This window comes from Macrosteles quadrilineatus, unplaced genomic scaffold (assembly GCF_028750875.1).
Source record: "Macrosteles quadrilineatus isolate MER2022 unplaced genomic scaffold, UCM_ALF_1.0 Scaffold_2__2_contigs__length_208266976, whole genome shotgun sequence".
Lineage (NCBI taxonomy): Eukaryota > Metazoa > Arthropoda > Insecta > Hemiptera > Cicadellidae > Macrosteles > Macrosteles quadrilineatus.
The window spans coordinates 171885871-171911389 of record NW_026542595.1 but is presented as its reverse complement, the minus strand read 5'-3'; the positions used below and the strand labels follow the sequence as shown (position 1 = coordinate 171911389).

The following is a 25519-nucleotide window of genomic DNA, read 5'->3' as shown; positions in this document are numbered from 1 at the left end:
TTGGTCAATAAAACTCACAGCTTATCCAAGGTTTTAAGGTATGTAGCCTATACCTGTCTAGTGTCTACTAATTGAGGGTGAAGCCTAATTCAATAAAAAACTTAGGTATCTTACTTATTATCATACCTGAATTATTTTACTGAACATGAGTCTTGAAGGATCTTTCATTGCGTGGATTTTGATTGAAGACCCTCGAGTTACCATTGCAATGGATCCAAAAATCATCTCACCAAGTGTGTTAGTGTCAGTAGGGGGCTTCTTGTACTGAAAACATTGGAAACTTTGTCAGTAATAAAACACTCGTTCCCAAGAAAAACAATAGGCTACAGTGATTCTGTTAGGTTGGATAACACCAAGCTTGATCCCAAAATGAGGGCAAAACCTTTTGGTTAGTTCCCTAAAATTCACTTTAACATTTTCATACTTTTTAGGAAGTCTTTAGAAGAATTAGAAATTAGCTAATCGTACTGCTTGAGATAAGTTCATAATTTGTTCCAAAGTGTTCACATGAAGTAAAATAAAAAAATTGCCTAGTGTTGAAGCCCATGACCAATGTTAAACCTATTGTTGTAAAGGTGTCTCAAAATTGGCCCAAGAAATGGGGAAATTACGAGACACAAAATTATTTTTCTCCTCATTGTGTAGTTAGTTTAAATTAACTTAAAACTTGTACCATATATTTGAAATACCAATGAGCATCCATGGAAATATTTCCAGATTTTTGTATTAATAGATTCTCAAGTTATTGATTTTTTTTTCTCAAAATTACTCCGACTGACACCCTACCACAAAAAATTGAAAAAAAAGTGTTAGTTATGTTTAAAAGCTACTAAATATACGTTAATTTTAAAATTTGTTGTATGTACTAATACTATTGACTTTCTTGGACCTACATCATATCATGTATGAGGGCTCTAGAGTCTAGAACCAAAACATTAATCCAGAGGGGAAAAAGTTTTTTATTCCATCCGGAGCAAGGGAATCCCAACGCATGTTGTTCTTAGTGTTTTCGCAAGGGTGAAGAAGACTCTTAATTGCTCTGTTCTATTTTAAGATGTTTGGTTTTTAAATAAACTTTAATAGCCCAATATCTCACCTTGTAACCATAACCATTAGAGACTTCCACCACCATGTCGCTTGAGTTACTTCTCGGCCGAGCAAGAGGTACTTTGGGATCAAGAGCAATTTTTTCCACAGAAGTTGAATCAAACAGAAGTTTCCTTCCTCTCCAATCACATTCTCGGAATAATAACACTCTGACGTTGTTTGTGTCCACGGAGAATCCAAAAGGTCTGAAAAAGATCAAAAGAAAAAATGCAGGCTCTGTGAAAATAAAAGTTGTGTAGCCTAATTAAAGTTGCTATAGTGCATGATTTTTCCAAACATATTAACTTAACTTAGGCATGTGTTCAAAAATCACGATTTTTTTCTTTTAATTTTCATGGAGTTGCACGGTCGGAAAAAATACTCCAAGAAGATACAGTAAATAATTTATAATTATCGTTTTTCACAGCTGGCTTTTAAAATTAAATTAAATTTCTACTATAGGAATTAAAAAAAGTAGGTAACTAAGTTAGGCAGGCCAACAAAATACCTAATTTGTTTGAATATTTCCTGGAAAAAATAAATAAAAAATGAACTTGAATAGGCTAGTATTTGAATTTTTTTAATTTTACAATTTTTTTAAATTTTGGTTGATTGGACGATTGGAAGATGCACTACGGTACGATTTCAAAAATCTTTTCTTTTTGTTTTATTTCTCCCTAACTTATCAATTGCGACTTTCTTGCACTAACTAGGCTATAGCAACATTTAATAACTTGAATTTGTACGCACCACCCAAGTCTGGAGCAAGCTTAAACTTACCTTTAAGTTAGGGGTGGAGAGGTGTAATATCAAAGTAATATTTAATCTGATAATATATCATAGGTTCTCTGCGGAAATGTACCCGTCCGCATTGGTCGTGTCATGGCATTTAGCTAACCCATGTGATAATGCTGCGACCTTCTACGCCTAACCTGAAGTGACATAGCCTAATGTGCAAAATAATCAAGGACGGACTGGGACCCCAATAAAGGCGCTGCCTTTCACTTAAAAGAGGGCGCAAATCAGGTGGTACCAGCTCTCTGGGGAGTAACTTAAGGTTTATCCTGTAGCCTATTCATCATAAGATTTTGAAAAATGTAAGTTAGGCCTATTCTCAAACATGTGTTTTTGAACTATTTTAAAACCAGGAAACAGTAACATGATTAACTTAGGTACTTTAAGGTAGACTACCACTCTACCGTATGCCTAGTTCATTTAAGTTGTTGCTGATTTTTTTATAGGTTTTGTTACTTCCATTACAAATTGTTCAAATCAAACAGAGGGTAGACTTCCGTATCTGTTGGCACAAACAACCGAATGATATATCAAACGATATAACTTATCGATTATTCAATGTATCGTTTGGTTAGTTAGGTAAGGTTAACCTAACCTTACTAATCAAACGATATATATCTAACGAAACAATAGAATAATCAATATTTTCATTCGGTTGTTTGTGCCAACAGATAACACGGAAGTCTACCCTACCTATCATTCTTTACTACGGTACATCCCCGCCCCACTACTCTTGGCACTCAGCAAGATGGAAGCGATAAATAACTTATTCAGTGTTCATGATCTTGAGAGGTGGTGCAGTGGTGCAGAGAAGCGTGATGCTTCCCTTAAACTATTCCGACCGCAGTCGATGTTGTCTTGTGTTGTAGTGTATATCAACCACTGTGAATGATATAACTTACTTAGGCTATTTACTATCATTACCACTTGCAAAACCTTGACTAACGTATGGGCTATAATCCCTACTACTACTTACTCAAGTTCTAATGGAGTTGATTTTATGGAACTAGCCGAAGTAGCCTAAGTTATCTAGCCTGGGGTACCAAAAAACAGGTATAGTGCCAAATTAATTAAGTTACCTGGATTCCTGTTTTGGAGGGTCAGAATGCTTTTCCTTGTTGTAGGTTTTCCTTGGAGAAAAGAGACGGGCCAATAAAGCCATCCTTTAGAAATTTAAAAAACAAATTAAGGAATAAACAGAAATGCTTGACTTAACGCAAACCCATAACAAAAGGTACAAGGTTGTAACACATCATGAATTCCTTTAGCCACATTCTTGAAATATCCAAGAAAAACATTTGGGGTGTTTGTGCATTAATTTGATCAAATACAAATTTATAATAACAATACCCAACAACTGTCACGTGCAACTTGCAGTCACATGATTACGAGTCATCTGGCACTAGCCATTGGCATGCATCCATATTGATGGGTCAAAACAAAATCAGCAGAGGACATTATTGGCGCTGCCCTCTTGATTTTGTATTTGAAGGCAGAGAAAATTGTCAAATTACTAGATGACGTACTATAACGGGTAACTCTAGTTTCAAGTTATTATAAATTACTTTGTTATTATGTTTTCAAGAGCTTTGTAAAAAGTTTTAAAGTTTACAATAAAAACTACTATCAATGTAATCTAATAATATTTTCAAAGTAGTCACAATCTTAGAATCAATTCATCTTTGACGTGCTCCTATCTAACTTTTTTGTCCTAGGACGCTAGGCACGAGCCCGGAATTGTTTTTCACATTACTTCAGGCTAGACCTAGGGGTTACAGCATTATAACTTACACTTAGATAAAATCCATTGGTGATTTGGCGGGATTTGAACCCGCGGGACCCCGCAGGAACCGGAGTCCCGCGCTCTAACCACTAGACCAGCTCGCTCCCCGCTCCTATCTAACTTAATTTATTGATACAAAAATGCAATTGACTCCACCATTTCGTGCAGGTATCCAAATACCAGAGAGTATAGGTGCAACAAATGAGTCATTGCCATCTTGTCGAGTCCTCTCCTCCTCCTAGCAAAATATTCATTGAACACTTTTTTGGTGGACACACGTACAGTTAGGATGAGCAAAAGTAGTAATTAGATCTTAGGTGCAATTCACTTGAGGTGGGCCTCTCTCGCCAATCCACCAGACAGGTAAACTCCTGATAATGAGTCGCTCGCCAAAGTCTTGGTACCTCACCAAAACGGGATTTGAAACCCTCCACCTACCTATTCCTGACTGATTGATCAGACTTAACTGTTTAACGCACTAACAATACTGGAAAATTTAAAGTCCAAAGTATAGCTACTTAAACTTAAACCTAACTCCTAGGTTGGCGTTTGAGGCTTAGAGGGTTAGAAGATTAAATTATTTTTAAAATTGTGTATATTTGTTAGGAAAAGTAAAGTAAATAAATACAAGTGTTAAAAGTACTTTAATAATCACAGAGAGTATGTATTGCACATAAAGGGTGCGCGGTGCGCTCTACCTCAGCTGCGGGCTTCAGTAGCTATGTTGTGCATTTCCTTAGTCAATGATTGCGACATTGAAGAGCGCCACGAGAAGACCCTTGCAGATGTTCACGGCAACTGCCTTTGTAAACTACCCATACATGCTAGGAAAAACAGAGAGTGGGGTTTTCAGAACGAATAACAATTTATGCGGCCCTGGTTTCAGAATGTTAAAGTAACAATTTTAAATAAGTCAAAGAAGTGTAAAACTGTCAATGTTTTGTCTACGTTCAAAAGAAGATTTTTCTATGGTACAATAATAAATATTTTGCAGCCATCATATTTTATATCATTTAATTTTCTTCAAAAACGATGCCATAATTTTGATTCTACGTGAAATGTAGCCTTTGAACCACTATTGCCCCAGACCCTTGCGTTTTCACGAAACGAGGGGTCCACGGAGGGAGCCACGGCCACCTCTAACTACAGGCTGTGGTCTGCAGAATTGGCAACGTCGCAAGTAGGGTTGTTTAGTGACAGACGTCCCATAAAATAACATGGCATACAAATGACATCAGCTCATTAATTCGCACGTTAGTGATTTAAATTTAAACTTATGAACATAATTTATTAAAATATTGAAAATAAAACATACATAATTGAAAACCAAAACAATATGAATTGAAAATTTATATCTGTACATTTAAGGCGGAGTAAATATTGTCATAATCCAGTAACCAAGCTTTCGTAAACACAAATACCATTAGCTGCTGCCAATAAACAGCTGTTACAACCCCACTTGCGACGTTGCCACTTTGAAGGTCGCGGCCTGAAGTTAAAGGCGGCCGTGGTAGAAAGGAACCCTTGGCACCCACCACGATTTAAAAGTAAATTGATTTCGTATTTATGCCAATATAGTTTTGATTCCAATATAAAAAAATCAACTATACATATAGAAATTTCAAAAATTTTAGGAAATAAAAAAAGTACTCGTTCATGCTCTATTGGAAGCATGAAAACACAACATCTTAAATTGTCTCAATAACAATTGAATAAAACCATAGGTATCTATGCAAAAATCCATATTAGCTGAAAGACAATGAAGTAAAGAAAGCCAGAATACCAACATATAAGCTGGTTTTTAGAGTAAAGGTGTCTCATGAGTCATAGTAGTTGTTATTTAAGTTTGTTAAAAACCCCTTTATAAAATTAATTAACCCTTATTTGAGATCAAATTTTTCCCCATTTTTCGCCGAGTATAGTTTGCCTTACCAAGTGGTTGGATTAAATGAGTTACTGAATTCTTTTGTTTAGTATTCATTATATACTTTATTTAGATTTGTCCTTGAATAGCCTATTCATTCACACTTATAAAATATACAACTTTAAACTTAAATATCCAATAGTAAGATATATTTCATCACTAGTGCGTAAAGTGACTCTTTTCGACCCGAGCTCCAGTTTTTACGACGAAAATGAGTGAGGGTTGAAAAGACAGACATTTTTTGCGTGATGAACATTATCAATCAATCTTTCAATCTTTATTCCGAGACAACAATGTACAACAATCATACATTGCATCATTATATTTAACAAACTAAGTTAGAAAACGAAATTACTTTTCATTTGAAGATAAATTCTCAAAACGACTTCCAGCCTGTGTTCAATTCTGTTAATGTGAATGAGCAGCTGTTTATTAAGGCGAGTAAGACTTAATAGTAAATTACGTTACTAGTCCTGAAAATAGGTGTTTACCTGACGAAAGTGGTCGTTCCCGTGTGAGACAAAGTTGAGTGCGGGATTACTGTAAGAGTCCGGTAAACCACCGAGCACATAATACAAACAATTGTTAATACAATAACAATAAACAGTAATACAAATAATTGTATTATGTGCTCGGTGCGGTAAACACATATTGATGAGTGGCATACGATATTTTATTTTACGCCATACCACTAAGCTAACTTAACAATATCTGTGATTGTGTTCCCATTTAACTCCAGGCAATGAATACGTATTCATTGCTCCAGGCCACGGCCTTCGAACTGGCAACGTCGCAAGTGGTGTTCTAACAGCTGTTTTTGTTTGTAAGTAGCTAATGGTATTTGTGTATTTACGAAAGATTGGTTACTGGACTATGACAATATTGACTCCGCTTAAAAATGCACAGGATATAGATTTTAATTAATATTGTTTCGGTTTTCAATTCTGTATGTTTCATTTTCAATATTTTAACAAATTTATGTTCATAAATTTAAATTGAAATAAATAAAGTGCGAATTGATGAGCTGATGTCACCTTTCTGCCATGTTTATCTTATGGGACGTCTGTCACTGAACAACACCACCTGCGACGTTGCCAATTCTACCAGGCCGCCTGTTGTTAAAGGCGGCCGTGCTAACACTCACTACTCATAACTAGAGGTTGTGTTTTTTTTATAACCACTCATTGACAAATACAAATCAGCTGGTTGGTGTCCTGTAAAAACTTATTACAGTGAACAGTAAAGTAGTATGTAATGAAACCCCCCGTTGCTGGCGGCAAACAGCTGTTTTCTGTACTAAATCCTTACGTAGGAAGTTTTTAAAACAGTGTAGTGTGGCGTAAACTTTATTTAAAGACCAACACAGATGTATCTTGAACAATCTGATGTTACTTTTCAGATTTTTCTTAAATCAAGAACCTTATAAACGAACATAAAATTTTAAGGGAATGAAAAAACATAAGTCGACAAAATGTATTTATTATATTCACATGAAAACAATGACAATGTACTGATCTACTCTACTACAGGCTAACACTAGTAAAAGCTACTCACAAACTCAAGTGTAAAAATACATTCACTTAATCTAATGAGAAATTCTTTTGAACAATCGTGATAAAAACAACAGCAGCCAGGGAAGACTCGGCAAATATCAAATAGTCTCCGATTCGGCCAACAAAATTTGTACAAAAGTTACTTTAAAAATTCTAATATCCATTACATTTTAAAACTTTCGTAATACTTTTAAAGTAAAAAGGACAACACTTTTGATAGATAACTTTTTGTGACAAAACATGTCAAAAATATACCATATATATTACAGGCTGTAGAAATATATTAACATGTTTGTTTTATATGTCTTTAACGCAGTTCTAAATCTACATTTGTACAGAAAATGAGTTAGTAGAAAATCAACCCGAAATTGGGCCCGTTTGTTTGTACTGGCTACACAAGTCACAAAACATCACATCACGATACAAACACTGTTTATATATTGCTTTTACTTTTATTTTTTTGGATTTTTTCATAATTTATGTGTAAAAATTACTCTTCTTTCAGCAAGGCAAGCGACTTATTTAAAATATTACTTTGGAGGTCTACAAAAGATAGTAGATTTTGTTTCACACGCTTGTAACAATGTATAAAATCTATGACTCAAATACAAGGAGGGTGTGCTCAGTGTACCAGGGATTTTACAGCTCTTTTATGTATCATGATTATGTTTAAGGTTAAAACACAACACACCTTAAAGTCATACCAAGTGTTTCACTTTAGTACGTTTTCCAAGTTTTCGTTCCATCAAAGAAAACTATTTTCCAAATATTTGCTTCTTGTAGCCGTTATTGAGTAAAAGTACATCAAAAGTTTAAATTTTGTATTTTAAGTTGAATATGTAATTTTTGGAAAATTGTTGATACTGATTGATTATTAAATTTAATACAACACTTAAAAATTCTAAAAAGTAATTTTTTCAAAATAAAAAAACTACATGCTGAGAAGTTTTGATAAGAAGTGTTAAAAATAATTTTGTTAAACTAATATAATTTGAAGGCACAAACACTGTTCTATGAATTTATAGATAAATCCCTGGTACATTGATTCAGTGACACTGGTACAAATATTGATGTAAAACATCAGTTAATATTTGCACCAAGTTCTAATGTTTGAGGGAAATACTCGAGCGATGCAACGAATAAGCCGCGTTTACGCTATGTAGCAAAACCTGTACTGTTGTACATCTTTGCTATTAAACACTGCTATGTAACGATTTACTGTAAAGAAGATTTTAGAAACTCTGCTGCCCAATAGTAATAGCTGTACGCAAAAAATATACTACAAACCTGATATCAAATCTTTGCAGTGAAGATATTTAGTATTCATGGCAGCTGTACAATTTTAGCATGTCACAGGAAAGGATTTCGGTTTGGATTTTGCTCACATTAAGAATTAAATACAGTGTGACCAATTCATTTAAGGATATCAAATGATGATTTTGAACGCTAATGTTGCTAATGTATGTCAATTTTTAACCTCAGTACTGAAAAGAAAATACACCAGATTATGGGATGCCTTACTCTTCATAAGATTGCAGCACAGATTTCTTCCACATACAGCATTATGGGGCACCCTGCATAAAGCAGAATCTAAAACTTATAGCAGTGTTTTATAGCACATTTAGATAAAACCTGTTCTACTCCTAGAAAAAGTTACATAGCTTAGCTAAATGTCGTACGAATCCGCTACATACAGTTTTGCTTCACAGTGTAAACACAGCTTCATGTGAGCAGTATCATTACAAAATTGTCCAAATGCAAAACCAACATTATTAAGTGTTATAAAAATCTAACTTTTACAGACATTCACCTATGAACTAATCAGTACTGGGTCGTCTACTCTAAAGAATAAATAGCTTAACTAAACACTGATATTGTACAACTTACGCTACGCACCTGACAAAGGCCGAGTAAATTCAACAAAAATATTACAATACATCACTTTAGAACTGTAGGCTAGAATAAATAATGTTATCTACACCACTAGGTCTTTGAAACGTTTGATTGCAAATTTGTACCCGAGTGTGTGTGTTGGAGGACGATGTGGGAAGAAAACAAAAAGTACGTAATATACAATTCACCAATTGTAACAGTGACTAGTAAAATTTCTAAAGAGTCTACGGGTTTTGTATAAATTAAAAAGTGAAAAATTTAAATGCTCGGAATACTATTTTTAGTATTTACATAACATTTACAATCAACTCTTAACGCTAACGAACCAACGACCACTGAGGTGATCTTGAATTTGGCATCGGTGACTAAGGCTAACACAATCACACGACTTTCACACGGAATAAATAACCAAACATTCGCACATTCATACGGTGTTAGACATGAACACATTCGGAGTGTTAGCTTGAGATCGTCAGACGCAACTTACCCCGTCAATCTAACATATCTGTTTACAACAGCATAACTCGATATATCCGTTAAAATCGTAAGAAAACAATCATGTATAAAGCATAAGTTAAAACTTTAAAATTGTATAAAATATAAATATTTGCAACAGTAAAAAATATCTTGAACACATGCAGTTATAAATTAAAGCAACAAAACATAACTATTTAGGACAGGAACGTTATTGGAAATTTTTTTTGTGCCTGAGCAAAATTGTTTTTTTGTACTAATCAAGTATGAGATGTTCAGTGTTTCACTTTAGAGACAATATTAGTTTAAATTATTTTTGTCAGCACCCAACAACGGTATGAGACAGTAGGAAAATACTGAACATGAGAAATCAGAGATCACAATTAATTCATCAAGTTACTAAATCGCATATTAGTTTAAAACAATGCGTTTTATGATATGTTTTCACAAACTTTGTTTATGCTCTTTTGGATTTAAAAACTAGATAAAGCCTGTATACGTGTCTAAAAAAATACAGAGTAAATTATTCTTAAAATTAAATTTAAAAATTGTACACAACTTGTGTATGTCTCACACAACTTGAAAATAAATTAAAAACCAAATATTGGAATTTCGATTTGACTAAGGAACTCCTCATCATCCTTGGGATCCACCCTCTTGGTAAGGACCCGTGACTACACACGGATGCATGGGGAACTGTGTGGTCCAGGTAGTAGTGGTAAACGTGGTAGATCGCGCAAGGACATGCGCCGTGATAGCCTTAACAGGCGCAGGGTCCGAGGTGACGAGTCCCAGCTTGCGCATGCGACATTTCTCCTCCCACTGTTGGCAGCCGTGGTTGGGATGGTTCAGGTTGCGATGTTGGTAGAACACCAGGCTGATGCGAGTCGGCTGTTTACGGTCAGGTTTGCGCAACGCTGTCGTCGCATGCAACTCATGTTTCGCACATTCAAACAGCACTGAGCCGTGTCCGAGAGCAATAGCTACACCTCCCATTTGAGAGTCCTGAGGAAGAATAACGGGTTAGTACAAGCTATGCTAACTGTTGTTTTTGTAAACATTTTTTGTGGGAAAAATGCCAATCATACTTTGGTTACCCGGGCAAACGATACTGTTTCTACTCTAAATCAAACATGAACTTTACAAAACTCTTTTGTTTTCCAAATTTGGTATAGTTGTACATGGATTTGTTTGATTATTTATTTCACAAGTTTGTCCACTTGACAGAGTTATATACTTTTGTAATTTTAGGAAGTTTGACGTATTTTAAGAACAAATAAATTCAGCAACAAACTATGGAATTTCTAATTTAGCCATGAACATTATCTTAACTATTATTGTTGTACCGCCCCATCTAGTGTCAGATTAGTGAAAGTCTAATGAATTACATTTTTAAAACATATTTTTAATTAGGAAGTATTTTGTGTTACACAACACAACACCAAGATACACTTGGTTTTAGTTCTTGAATAACAATCCTAGTTTTGTATTTATTTGTCTTATAACTAAATATTTTTGGTTGAGATTGGTACTAGTGATAATGTTCTCAATACCAGCACTTAATCACAAATGTGTTCTAAAATTAGCAGTATGTCTCAAGTTTTTCGCTACTTTTGTTTTTCACAATTTGGTTATTGTAACATGTAGGAATAAACTACCAAGAATCAGGCAGCTGTTGCAGAAGGATGGATAATGTAAACCTTCTTTAATTGGTGGGGGTTAAAAATTTAGTGAAGATAAACAATTAATTGTTGACGGTAGAAATTCTAATCCTGACATAAAAATAATGAAAACCATTGCTACTCTTTCACCATCCAATCCAAAATAGAATAGCCAAAAGGTAGTCACACATGTTATGTACAGATATAGACAGTGCTAGATTTACGGTGGAACTGCGTTCTGGTACCTCTCTTTCGGAAAGATAAAAATATTGGTATAATTAAGTACATAAACAGGTACTAATAGGTAGGTAGCTACAGTTCCGGCACCTCATTTTTTGTAAATCAAGCACTGGATATAGATACAATTTTGTTGGATTTCATTACTCAATACTTACTCTAAAGCACTCCTCGTTCTGGACGAAGTCAGTGACCTCCCCCAGAGGAGGCGTAGCGTCCGCAGCGGCTGAGGGGACGTATGGTGTCGGTCCATACAGGTCCCATCTGGGGAGCTGAAACTGAGACATCCCCTGTGAACATCACAGTTTTATCTGTTAAAATACCTCTAAAAGTCAAATGTATCGAATTGGTTGAGCTAAATACGTATAAAAAAGTTGTAGGTTTCCTTCCTAGTTGATTATGTTATAGTGAAATTTTGTCACTTATAAATGTTTTCTTTTGTTCAAGTTATGAGAAAAATTAAAAAAAAATTAACAGAATAGTACTTTTTTGGTCAAATATTACCTACTTTTCAAATGTTTGAGAAAAAACACTTTGAAGCCAACATGTTTAGTATGCTATTCCTATGTTCAAATGCTTTCACATGCCAGTTTATTTTTCCTTTCAAGAACATATGCCAGGATAAAACTCAATTTTTGCAAATTGTTATTTACAAATCTCAATTTTCTTAATGATTACTGTAAGTACATATGCTGCATGCACCAGTTATGTTTTAAGTTTTAAGAATATATTGAACAAACTTTGACTTTTTTGTAATCGGACCAAACTACCTTTTTGAACAAGCATATGCACTTCATAAACATTTATTAGCAATTAAAGGGCTCAGACTTTTGATAAGAGAAAATTCCTAATCATGAAAGTAACTGAGTCAAAAGTAGGTCACATAAGAAAATATATTGGAATAAACCAAATTATAAATTGTTGATACTGTGTTGATAAGTTGTAAATTTACCTGGTAGCCGTAAGATGATGAGTTGCCGTGACTCTGACCTTCCTTCTTGACTTGAACCTCTGCCACTCTCGACCATTCGTTGCGTCCGCACTCTCCATCTGACCAGCTCTGTGTTTCCTGTTTGATAACAGTCTTGCGAAAGTCATTCCCAGCGTAACCTGAATGTTCCTGACTCTTACTCTCAGCGGGAGGGTTTCCACTCGCAAAACTCTGTTTTACAAAACTGTCATTCCAAGCCATCTGTTTCTCAACACTCCAATTGGGGAATTCGCTTTTGACGACAACACCTTGTGGAAATTCGCTCTTAACCTCTTGTCTTTGTGTTTCTTGATTGTCTCTCGGAGGGAAAGGTTTGAGGAAGGTCGTGGACTCGGTGGGTGACTGCGGCGTGGAGTGGCGTGACGGAGGTCTTCCTCTCGGAACTCTGAAGGGGGAATGATGAGGAGATGCTGACGGACTTTCCCAGGAGTTCTCGTGGTACCACTCAGACGACGGAGACAGTTGTGGTACGGCTGACCTGGAGGGGGACATTGCTGTGGGAGCAGACAACCTTGGAGACACTTGGTGACTGTCCGAGAACCAACCGTGACTGCGAGAGACGGAGGTGGAGGGGGAACTGAGGTGACTTGTAGTGCTGTCTGGGTCCGACACTTCCCAACTATTGGCTGTAAGACGGAATCAAATTGACATAAAGCACATTTGAGTTTAAAATTGAATTTTGTTTTAAATATAAAGTAGATTAAAAACCAAGTTATAACTTCTAAAACGTTAACAAGTCCATTTGTTATAAATATTTATAACTCCAAGAAATCAAGGAATGGTTGATTCCCAAATAAAGAACAAAGTCTCATAAGACCTCTATATAGATTTGCTAATGAGGTTTTCATTTCACTACTGAATTGGCAAACAAACTCTTAGGAAGACAAAACAGTGATAGAAGGTGAGGATATAAAGACAAAAAAATTGTAAAATTAGATACTCATATCAAGTTTAATGTTATTTGATCAATTGGGAAAATGTGGACAAATGTTATAGAATGTTGAAAAATAACCAAGAAAAACAAGAAAGGTTTGATAATTAATTAGAGACTTACTGTGAGCATTAGGATGTTGAAGTTGAGGACTGGGACAAGAGTGTACTGATCCTCTAGGACTGTCCAACACTGTTGATGAAACCTGGAAGAACAATACATGATATAGTTTGAATTGACAAGTAAAAATACAAATTTAATGAGAGCAATCCTGATTTTCTTTCACACAAACTTAAACATCATGGCCACAACTTAAAGTAAGTTTCTAAAACAACTCACCTGTGCACTTTGTAGTTGAGCTTCCATATCCAACATGTTTGCCATATCTCGCGGACTTAGATGGGGGGAAGCTCTGACATCTCGTGAGACGTTCCAGTTATCTCGTCCCGTGGGTGTAGTACTCCTGCTGTCCCCTCTAGGGGTAAGCCTATCATGACCATCTGTAGGAGTGGAAGATCTATGGCTGATGGGCGTGGACGTTCTTGAGTCTTGAAGGTGATTGGATTCTGGATGATTTGGAGTGAAGGATCTGGAGTTCTGCCTGTGTAAGTAGTTATGATCGTGTAGAGTGGACGGACTCACATATTGATGGTGTGCGAAAGATCTTTGGTCATGGTATTGTAAGGAAGATCTTGAATCTTGATGTTGTGAAGGAGATCTTCGATCTTGATGCTGCAAAGGTGATGATCTAGGATCATGAAATGAAGATCTTGGATCATGATGTTGTTGTAAGCGTAATCTTGGATCTTGATGTTGGGAAGGAGATCTTCTATCTTGATGCTGCAGAGGTGAAGATCTAGGATCATGATATGAAGAATAAGATCTTTGATCATGTTGCAAAGGGGAAGATCTTGGATCATGGTGTTGTAAGCGTGATCTTGGATCTTGGTGTTGTGAAGGAGATCTTGGATCTTCATGCTGGAAAGGTGAAGATCTAAGATCAAATGAAGGAGAAGATCTTGGATCTTGATGTAAAGGAGATCTTTGATCATGTTGCAAAGGAGAAGATCTTGGATCATGATGTTGTTGTAAGCGAGATCTTGGATCTTGGAAGTTATGAGGTGGTTCCAGGCCCTCCTGGACTTGAGGAAAATTCGCCTCAGAATTTCTCCTTCTTCCTTTTTTCTTGTCCATGTTCCTTTAACAGACAACAATCATTCTTTTAATTCAGAAGTATCATTGGAATTTAAAACATATTTATCCAACAATCACCTATGTTTTGACTCCATCAATCTTTTTCCTTACTGTATCATTTTTTAATTTGATTAAATTTACCCAACAAACCAGTTTATTTATTGCAAGGACAAGATCATACATTATTCAAACCAAAATCTACTTATAGAAAATCACTTGTTGAAATTTTTATTTATTAATATCTTACTGACAGTCTGACAGTCTGAGACCATAAAACCAAAACAAAACTGGGAAAAACAATAACCATGAGGGTTGAGCAAACACAAATTATGTATATGGAAAATGTATTTCTTTTTTAAGAAAAGCTTAAATCTAAAGCAGTTTTAAACTAAACTAAAAATGAGGAATACAAGTGAAAATTTTTACTTGATTTAATCACTCTGAAGATAACAGAGAAACCATTTAAATGAGCATATTTATATACAAAATTATAACTTTTTGAAAGAGATTTTTGTTTTTGAAAGATATTCAAATTACCAGAAGAAACATCTTTGTTTAAAGTTTACTTTAAACCCTAGCCTCTTAATGTGTCACAATTGTATTCAGATAAGAAACATTGGTGAAGATTACCTTTTGCCTGTTTTTTTCGCATATTCACCAACTTCTTCTTTCCTCTTTTTACCCATTTTTCTACATGAAGAGAGTGGGACTTTTCTAACACGAATTTCACAAGGAAATCTGAAAAAAGAATCTACAATTAGAATTTTGTATTTTTTTCAAACTTGTTCCCTAGTACACAATAAAAATAGTTAGCCTATAGTAAAAATAAAAGTATATTTTTATTTAACCTTTTATAACCTGATACTCAATACATGTAATCTTGTGTTACTTAGTAGTGAATGCAAGTAACACATAGCCTATTGTGGTATTTTTATATGGACCTAATTCTGAAAGGTACAATAGACAAACATCCTTGTTAGTAATTTCTTCCAGAAATACATCAGCGTCAAAGGTGATGTAATAACATCTATAAGTTAAGTACTATGTGTAAGTATAGGAGCTTAATCTAGAGTGAAAAGGATGGAAGAGGCTATTAAGCACCCCGAGTTTTCTGGGGGTGCTAAATCGATGATGAACGTTATGGTTTAAACCAGAAATAACGGGAAGTAGTAGTCAGCGAGAATTGACGTTTCAAAACCAATACGGCTGATTCACTGTTATAATACAGCTGGCATTTTCTTCAACACAAAATTTGCATTCACTGTTGAACCTTAGTCTTAAATTTACGGTGGAACTCTTAGAAAACAAAGCAGTTTGTCCAGGCTTACTTGGTGAGTCTTTCAATGGCTCCCGTCCTCACTTTGTCCACTTGAGCTTCTCTGTTACCGAACTCATCAGTTTCGTCCATCACGTACAGAGGAAGGACGTGCAGTTGTTCATCCTCCGGCTTACTCAGACTTCGGTGTTTTGTCAGAGTTACCACCTGTGGGTATAGAAATATTTTTGAAATATAAAAAGTAATGACTTTTCACAAATAAAAAAAATTCTGGCAAGCAAATTACTAAAAAATGAAACGTAGACAATGAAATTACTGACCACTGTACAACCGCTGTTCATATTGTGCAGGTCACGATGAGCGTGAGCGCAGAAGTCAATACAGGCTGTGACCCCACTGAAGGGGCGACCGGGCCGCGAGCCGAGGCGACAGTCTGACGCTTCACTCTCAAACTGCACCTGATTGGTCCACGACGCTGGAGCGACACTCTTGTACAGCGGTGACAGATTATCGGCCAACCCTTGTAATCGGTCTTCTACTTCTTCTTCCTGTAAATATCTTGTTTTAAAAACATACTAAAATATTGTAACACCAATTTATTTAGTGGAATCTTAATAGTCTAGGTTCTGTTATCTACTCAATACGCATGGAAGTAGTTGAGGAATCTTTTTTTTTATTTGAGAGGTAAATTTAATCTAACAATATGCATTACGTAAGTTTTGAAACAAAATAAATCACTGGCGAGATTCAATGTGTGAGACATGTTAGGTAGCCTCCAGTAAAAAACCCCGATCAAAATAAAGGGAGCAGGGACGATTCACATACTCCCCCTACAAACAAATTTTCAGGTAATGATTGATCGGAATGTAAAAGCTATTTCGGTTCAAATAGATACAAAAGCAGTTTTGCTTCATTAAATTTGGTTGACCAACTACCTGCACCACAACAGGTAACTCCCTAAGGCTACCTAATTTTTCAATTGATTTGAAATTGTTATGATGGTTTCAGTTACCTCAGGTTTTCGTTCAACAGGGTCTATAACAAATTTTTATTTATGTCTTTACTAAGCTGCACGCACTTTACATCTTTTAAGCTCTTAGAGATACCAATCATATTGAAAATTATCAAATAGGTGTACATTTTTATGTTTTTATCACATAAAAAACACAAATAGGAATCTGAAAGGAACCCACCTCAGTTTTAACAGATAGCCGGAACTTCCTGACAATCTTGCTGCGAGCGTACTTGCAGCCGTTGTAGTACATGGACCAGGAACAGCCGAAACTGAAACTGGCGCCACAACTGTCCTGGTCTAGGCCTTGACAAGCACATGTCCGTGGCTCGTTGGTAGCACAGCGTCGCATAGTAGGCAATCCATACCTGTAAATGTTGAAAAATTACTTATCAATACAAAATACAAAGAAATCACTGAGATCACCAAAATTAATAGAAACGATAGCAATTAAAAATTTAAGCAGGCATTGATTGATTGTGTAGGAGAGGGCTGTGTTCCTAAGTTTGTTAGTCATCCTGTTGACTTTTGCAAATTCTGTTTTGTGTTTCAAAGCCCCTATCTATGTTTGAGATATCATGAGGCACTGCACCTGAGGTAGGAGTATGTGTCTATCCATGGTTCCAAGGATGCTTTCCCTTACATCATTTGTACCTTATGGTCTGCAGTCTCCTCAGACTGCAAATGTCCTACAAGCTATGTCCCCATTTTAAGCACTGTGTTTCCTCAGTTAACATGACCTGTGATGATCCTCGTAACCTTTTTGACAGCCAACAGAATGGATTCTGTCTAGATTTTTTGTGGAAACTATCTGAGACAGGGAGTAAAGAATTGTAAGCAATTACAACATTTAATCAAGGTAAGATTTCCAGGTAAAAAATCCTATACCAAACCTAATGATATTTTAAGGGATTTTTGTAAAGGGCAAAACTAGATTAATACAAAACCATGGAATGATAAATAAATATACCAAATATGTTACAATACACATCCATGAGGTAGCCTACCTAGCGTTTTTAGAACCAACAACTACTTAATTTGCATCCTTTACAAACTGAATTTGTTATTACTTGGGAACAAAACTCATAAAAAGCCAAAATCTGCAATAAACAGGTGCTTACTTGTTGAGCTTGTGAGAGAGCATGGAGTATATATGATCAGCGTCCTGGGCAGCAACACCTTCCCATGCGACCATGACGACTACTATCCACGCGGTGGCGCACCTGTGTCCCGGCCGATGTTTGACAACCACTAGGAACTTCTCCTCCGGACCTCCACGACGTATCACCCACTTAGCCAGAGGACAACCAGCTGTTGTCTTGCCTTCCTTGCCTGTGTACAGGATCTACAAACAAACCTACTTGTTAAAACATTATCTTTCTATTTGATGTATTTAAAAGAAAATCCGTGTAATAGTCTGTTTGTGTTACTACAAGATTTTAATAGTCAATAATATTAGAGATGATATTGTGAACTTATACTTTAACATAACAAATTTGTAATTTACCATTGGAAAGGTAACTATATAACCTACTATAGATTATTTTACCTTTCAAACGTTTTGTACACACAGAGAATCTAATGCTACAAAGTTATGATGATACCTTCTCGACTCGGATTGCTTTTCCGGAGTATCCCGTACGATGTTCCAGGTCACTCCGGAGATGAGGTAAGGTAGGAGCAGCTCCCAGATGAGTGTAATATGATCCGGGTTCCTGTGGGAACTGGTCCGGAGGGAAACACTGGCAGTCAGGGACTTCGGGCCTCATGTTGTTTCGAATACTAGAAAAGTAGTTAGCATAAGTGAATTTGTATTACATTTTACTAGCAACCTACAAAATAGTGAAATTTTAGTTTTGCTGGGATACAATTTTTACACAGTAAATGAAAGATTTTAACTCATAGGTTTTAGGTTAATCAAAATTTTTGGATATGATATTTTTTATGTTTAAAAACTGCATTAGAAATTAAATTATAGGATATGATTATTAAAGTTTCACTTGAATTGCCTCTCAATATACCTTTAGTGTGTGCATTGTGGTTTTACTGAAAACCAATTTATTGCAACTGGGGGGACAGAATATTAAAACTCTGTTTAGCTGTTTTTGAACATTTTTGCATGTGTTTGATAAATCGTGAAATTACTCAGGGAATGAATAAATAACTCTACACCATGTATCATTGGGTATAAATAGTAATAAAATGGCTCATTAAAATGCATAGTACAAGTGCAATTAACAAAAAAGTCAGAAATTGATTATTATCAATGAGGTTGAATAGTATTAAAAAAAACTGATATCAAGTATAAACAGAAAATATTACAAAGATACAGTTGAAAAAAAATTTTTGTGACCTGCTTTAAATGTACAATCTCCTGTCACAGTTAACAAATTAATTAATTTAGTGAAAAATTTACTCAAATATATTTACCTGTCTAAATACTCGTTGAAATCTTTATCTGGCTTTTCTATAAATTCAGACTTGATAGGGGTAGAGGGTTCAGAAGATGGCTCTTCCTTCACTTCAGGATCTTTTTCTTCCAAGACTTCATCCAAGGTTTGAGTATGATGTCCTTGACATACGCCCTCCTTGAGATGTTCAAGGGTTGGGGCGGAAGTCCCGCCTTTGCGACAACACCAGGCACCTGTTCCTCCCTAGAAAGGACATTTCAACTTTATAAGATCGTACAATTGATGGAGTATTTTTCTCCTTAAACTATTTCTAAAGCTATCTGGTGCATTCTACGAAGATCTTATTTTACCTAAATTAAATTTAAATATAGTTCAGTGGAAATTACTATATTTTAAAAATAAAAAATTGAACAGATCTATGTGATGAAAATCAGGGCCGTTTTAGTCAATGGGGGCTGCAAGGGGTTTTATAGGGACACAATTATCTCTTGGCCCTTAACATGTAAATTGCGGTCCGGTTGAAAATGAAGTCTTACGAAACAGATTGATCAGTTATATTAAAGTAATAAATATGAATATCTACAATGCAATTTGTGAACATAAAAATACATATTTACAGAAAGAGGTTAAAGATGTATAGAGCACAAAAGATGTCGGCTAGAATAGCAGACTTAACTGAATTATGAATTAAAAAGAGTCCATTCTGGCAGGAGAATCGCAATAACCTTTACACTATACACTAATTTCACAAATATTCAAATTGTTGGTGTTGACAGCAAGGCTATGTTTCTTGTGCCAGAGTGGAGTTTTTTCCCATTCAGGTAAGCATATCCTATTAAAAATCTTAATAACAAAATTAGTTGGATCAATCAAACTTTTGATTGACTTGGTATGTATTGATTTTAAGATGATTAAAATTTTAAAGAAAATGACTTCATAGCAAAATTTAATATATGACGATTTAGGCAAATTAAAATCTGTGATTATTTTCTTTAACTAACTATTATAACTTTAACTTTATTAGGTGATTACAGTTTAAACGATTTAAAAAACTTACTTTGAACTGAGGCCCTCCATCACCATCGAAGACAAATCTCGCAGGTTTTTGTTTTACTTCTCCGTTACATTCAATCTTGATTGGTTCGTCAAGTCTAGGGTCAGTACCAAAAGGAACTCTCATGTATCCCTGTAACAAAAATTTAATGTTGAAAAGCTGCTTATAGTGATGTCCCATGAAAGAATTTTTACCATGAGTGAAATCAATTTCAAATTTGAAGAATGTTTAATGCTTTAGTAAGAGAGACAATCAGCTTTAAATCAAAACAATGTCAGAATAAGTGAAGGTTAGTTTGGGAATGATTTGAAGCCACCTGGAGGTCACGAAAGCTAAACACAGTCACACTCTGCTAAATTCCTACACATTCTGGACAGTAACGAAAAGGCAGATCAGATGGACTGCCAATACGGCCAATGAGGGTTCATCTGCAGTTTTCACAGGACCCAAACCATGCTGTGGCATCCCCAAGACAACATCTTAATCTTAAACATCTTGGACACACCAAGAACACAAGAGATGGAAGGTTTTCTCAGGTCTTAATATGGGTATACACACTTCAGTCTCCCAGGCTTATCTTGCTGCAGAACATTCCTTGGAAAGAGTCAGTATCAACAAAGAAGTAGGTTTTATTGATGCTTCTTAATGGGGGCAATTTGCACCACTATGCAGAAATGTTTTTAAAGATAAAATAAAGATTAAGCAGAGCAAAATAGTTAAGCGACTTACCGGTTTTATTTTGATGTCATTGATCTGATATTTTTCCTTCCCTTCCCAAGGGTACCTCACTTCTCTACAGACAGGGTGTTTTAAGTCTTCATTCCATTGATTACACAAACTCTCAGTTTTTGTCGTCCACGGATATTTCCACAATATTGTTTTCTGGTCAACATTCCAATCGTGGTTTTCCTGCCAACCTTTCAGAGATTTTTGAAAAGATTTGTCATCCTCTTCAGTTTTTTCTTGCTTTATTTGCACATTTTGATGAGGATCCCATGACATTTTGGGTGATTTTGGTTTTGGATGTGTTTTGTTTAAATGCTGTGAGGCACTATTGAGAGATGCTGCAAACTTCATAAAATTCTCCATTGCTGATAATCCAATTTCTGGTTCTTTTTTTGGACTTTCTGTAAAACAATAACTGTTTTAGATCAAACTGTTACGAGTAACACACAACATTAGTAGACTAATCATTTAATGTATCAACTTGAATATGCAAAAACATATTAAGTTTAGCAAAGGAAGTGAGTGTGTGCAAGCTATTTCCAACAGAAATCACCTTCAGTAACTTTTCCTTAATTTTAAAATTTTTAGTTATAACAAAAAACATAATGATTAAACATAGCCTTCGGTATAAAAGTACAACACACACTATTGGTTGAGCAGTACAATACAGCTTAGATGTAGCTTTTTCAAACATTTCATTGACACATCACATTTGCATCTGGTGTATTACACATTGGAGGATCAAACACTGTAGAGATTTGTACAAAGATTTGAACAGAAACCTCTTCTTACAAAGTATGAGCTTGAAAATCAAGAAAAATCATGATTTTAAGGGGTCTGATGTAATAGTTACCGTAAGCTGTTTTTACTAACATTTAGAAGAAATTTGCAACAAAACATTGAACAATTAAATTTCACTTACCAAAGTCCCAAACGCCACCACCCTCAGTAACTGAGTTCTGAGGATGGTGGCCTAGCGCTAAAAAATTCGCCGTTGAAGAATTGGATTTATCAAACTGCAATTGTTGGACATTTGGTTTCATATCGACATTTCCGAATTGTGTTTGTGTGGTTGAAGACAGCGTTTGTGAACCCTGAGATGAAGTTTTGGTTTCTCCTGAGGAGCTGACTGGTGTTGGAGTTCTATATCTGACACCACCTTGGCTTTCATGATTGGGACTCAGCATCAAACCTAAAATGTAGAGGCAATTTATGGGTCAGGATTGTTCAAACATAGAACTAAATCATTGTTTAGAAAAAAATCATTAAGTCATGTGTCTTGAAGACTTAAAATTGTAAAAATTTAATGAATTCATTCTTAGTTTACCATAAATCTCAAGTAAAAATATTCAGTTGAGAAATATATTCTGTATTCCAAAAGTATAGCCAAAATAAAGATTCTTCAAGATCACTTATATCTTGCAACTCATTACATTGTTAAATAAAAGAAAAATTTTATTACCTTCAGCAGAGTTTCGCCTTTGACTTGGTCGTGGACTCATGTCTGGCGTTGACTGTCGGCTCGGGGTCCTCTGTTGCTGAGGGGACATCTGGTGTTGGTATTGTTGATGCTGCATCTGCTGCTGTTGTTGCTGCAGTTGTTGTTGTTGCAACTGTTGCAAATGCTGCTGTTGCTGCATCATCTGCTGATGGTGTAGACTCTGCTGATGATGCTGCTGCTGAGATTGCTGATGATGCACCGGTGATTGCTGTTGGTGAACAGTTGAAGGAGACGGTGTTTGTTGTCTAGATTGTTTCGTTTGTTGCTGCTGAAGCTGTTGAAGATGATGTTGTTGCTGCAACAGTTTCTGTTGATGCTGCATGTGCTGGTATTGCAATTGTTGCAGCTTTTGATTTTGGCTTTGTTGGTTGAGTTGGCTTTGCTGATAGCTAGGGGATGGCAGTTGGCTTTGTGATTGCTGTTGGTGGTGTAACGTTTGCTGTTGAAAGTGTTGAGCTTGCTTCTGCTGTGGACTTTGTGGTACTGAAGTGATTAGATGGGACTGATGGGAGCTTTGTGATGATTGTTGCTGTACCTGATGTTGATTTTGTAGCTGTTTTTGTTGTTGCTGTTGTTGTTGTTGCTGTTGCTGTTGCTGTTGTTGTTGCTGTTGCTGCTGAATCTGCTGTTGATACTGTTGCTGCTGTATTTGTTGCTGGTGCTGTAAATGTGCTTGTTGTATTTGTTGTTGGTGTTGTTGTTGAGCTTGATGTTGCTGTATTTGTTGTTGATGCTGTTGTTGTTGAGCTTGATGTTGCTGTAATTGTTGCTGAACATGATGATGATTACTGTCCTGTGGCTGGTTTGACTGATTGTCCTGTACTTGTTGCTGATGATAGGTAATCTGATGTTGCTGATCACCAGTGGTCAATTCCTGATGTGTTTGTTGAATCTGATTCTGTTGTTGGTTCTGATTTTGCTGTTGTTTATTTAAAATCATGGTCTTCAGCTTATTATTCAGATGTGCTCTGTCTTGCTGATAAAGTGATTCTTGCCTGACAGCATTTTCTGTATCTTTTTCCTCTTGTTTAACAAGTCTTTCACTATCCCCCCATATACTAGAGTGGGACTGTCTTTCGTTTTCGCTCCAAGCTACATGTTGTTGGTGCAGAGATTGTTGCTGTTGTTGCTGTTGTTGCTGCTGCTGTTGCAGAGATTGTTGTTGTTGCTGTTCACTTTTTATTTGCCTGTCGTTGTTCCAACTTTGGCCATCATATTCTTGTTGACTTTGTGGTTCGTTCCACTGTTGATTTGTACTAATTGAATTGTTTGACTCCCCAATTCTGCTAGCAGAATTTATTTCTTGGCCTGGATACCTAAAACATAGCATACAACATACAATGTTTAAGAGGTACATCAGATATTTTATTTACAAAATCTATAGAAAAGACAATTTATGAGTTATTAATTTATATATGCAACTTCCAATCAAAAATCTTTTTACAACTTGATTATGAGAGTAATAAGTCAACTCACCCACTAGAGTTGTGTGAACTCTGTTGCGTTTGGGGAGGGGTGTGGGGCGGATATCCAGGCATCCCGTTTCCCGGACCGGGAGTTGTGGGAGTGGAGGGGGTGGGAGTTTTGCTGTCTCCGGCGTCTGGGAGTTGGACAGATGAACAACGGCTGTTAGGAGTTGTTGAAGGCGGTGGGGCCATGCTTACTTCCTGTAAACAAAAGTATTTAGGGTAAATATACATTGGTTAATAAAACAGCTAGTCTTAAGTCATTATTAAAGCTACACAAGGCATCTCACGTCATCTACACTCATCCCTCACTCACTTGGGTTTGAATACTCACCTAGGTGGCGTCACTCAATTGGTAATAATAATAGTAATAAACTTGTCTGCATACCTACGGAAGATACACAAACACATTTGTAGACTCTCATTAAAAACTGTTTATCGACTTGCTCTGGCCTTATGTTCTTCTATTTTTTGTTTCAATACCTCAGAAATTTGTATTTCATTAAATATAAGCCTAATTAAAAGAGTATTATCGATCATTCTACTCTACACAACTGCAATGACTTAACTTGCATCAAAATAAACAAACTTTGTTGGCATAAAAGATAAGACTTGAGCTAACCGTTGCATGTGTGTAAGAGCCGTTGATAGTTGTATACTCCGTAGATCTGGGTGTGTTGTCCAGGTAGTCGATGCCGTTTAGAACACCATTCCTGACTGGCGTAGGTGCCAGTGTACCGTTGACCACTGGCGTTGCGTAAGTGCCATTCGTTTGTACAAACGCTGTCCCCTGCTGTTGGTAACCTAAACCAGAAAAATTTGTTAGCGACAATACAAATATTCCTAAACTGAGTTTTTTCCCTACTAAATGATAGGTATGGATGTAATAAATTCATTATAATTTGATGACAAGTCTATATTGTAAACAGGATTTTCGAATATAATTCATAACTTGTTTTGCCAATATCCTACACATCCTACAGTAATTCCTACCAATATACATCCTAATATTTCTCGGAATAATTGTTTATAATCAGTCAGTACTCAACATCACACATTGTATGGGTGGCTGAGAAATTTAAACTAGGCCTACTATCATCTAACCTATATTTTATTATTTTTTAGTTTGTACAATGAGTCAGATTTTATTTAAATGGAATCACATTCAGCCATTTAGCTTATTGTGCACCCATTGATCGCTTCAAGATGACCTGAGACATCTTGTGCACATCTGAATGTTGTCAGTGTAACCCTGAGAAAGATTGTTTCTGGACTCAGTAGCCGATTTTTCTTCATGCTATATCTGTGCTATCTTTCAGGTTTCAGATATTTACTTGATTAAGGTTCAGACCATTCAAAGAAATAAAGAAAAATGTAATTACTACTAGTGTTAAAATACATCAAATACAAAGTGAAGTGGTTTGAAGCCTAGTGTTTACCATCGGACTTTAGAGTGGGAGAGACCGATTCAATCCAGTATACATGACAATTCTCAATGCATTTTTGTAATGTCCAATGACAAATAAATTATTCTGATTCTGATACACAAAA

The 25519-nt window shown here is 35.8% G+C and overlaps 2 protein-coding genes across 6 annotated transcripts in view; both read right to left on the bottom strand.

The window, feature by feature from the left end:
• The window catches only part of LOC128987374 (folliculin-interacting protein 2), a 39127-nt gene extending 35861 nt beyond the window's left edge, over positions 1 to 3266 (bottom strand). The window contains exons 1-3 of the mRNA XM_054408191.1: positions 2961 to 3266; positions 1097 to 1292; positions 127 to 264 (exon numbers count right to left, since the gene is read on the bottom strand). Coding sequence (XP_054264166.1) covers positions 127 to 264; positions 1097 to 1292; positions 2961 to 3043 — 417 coding nt within the window. The 5' untranslated portion in view covers positions 3044 to 3266. The remainder of the gene's footprint in view (positions 1 to 126; positions 265 to 1096; positions 1293 to 2960) is intronic.
• A 3785-nt stretch (positions 3267 to 7051) lies between these two features.
• The window catches only part of LOC128985625 (methylcytosine dioxygenase TET-like), an 88681-nt gene continuing 70213 nt past the window's right edge, over positions 7052 to 25519 (bottom strand). For 4 of the 5 annotated variants that reach the window (XM_054405328.1, XM_054405330.1, XM_054405331.1 and 1 more), the window contains 18 exons: positions 24591 to 24772; positions 23979 to 24169; positions 22464 to 23818; positions 21924 to 22193; positions 21005 to 21402; positions 20279 to 20407; positions 19241 to 19464; positions 18415 to 18592; positions 17932 to 18155; positions 16992 to 17178; positions 16119 to 16346; positions 15851 to 16005; positions 15153 to 15260; positions 13668 to 14526; positions 13452 to 13533; positions 12359 to 13023; positions 11565 to 11696; positions 7052 to 10513 (listed from right to left, as the gene is read on the bottom strand). In XM_054405328.1, coding sequence (XP_054261303.1) covers positions 10145 to 10513; positions 11565 to 11696; positions 12359 to 13023; positions 13452 to 13533; positions 13668 to 14526; positions 15153 to 15260; positions 15851 to 16005; positions 16119 to 16346; positions 16992 to 17178; positions 17932 to 18155; positions 18415 to 18592; positions 19241 to 19464; positions 20279 to 20407; positions 21005 to 21402; positions 21924 to 22193; positions 22464 to 23818; positions 23979 to 24169; positions 24591 to 24772 — 5936 coding nt within the window. In that variant the 3' untranslated portion in view covers positions 7052 to 10144. The remainder of the gene's footprint in view (positions 10514 to 11564; positions 11697 to 12358; positions 13024 to 13451; positions 13534 to 13667; positions 14527 to 15152; positions 15261 to 15850; positions 16006 to 16118; positions 16347 to 16991; positions 17179 to 17931; positions 18156 to 18414; positions 18593 to 19240; positions 19465 to 20278; positions 20408 to 21004; positions 21403 to 21923; positions 22194 to 22463; positions 23819 to 23978; positions 24170 to 24590; positions 24773 to 25519) is intronic. The other variant, XM_054405329.1, reaches the window with a different exon arrangement.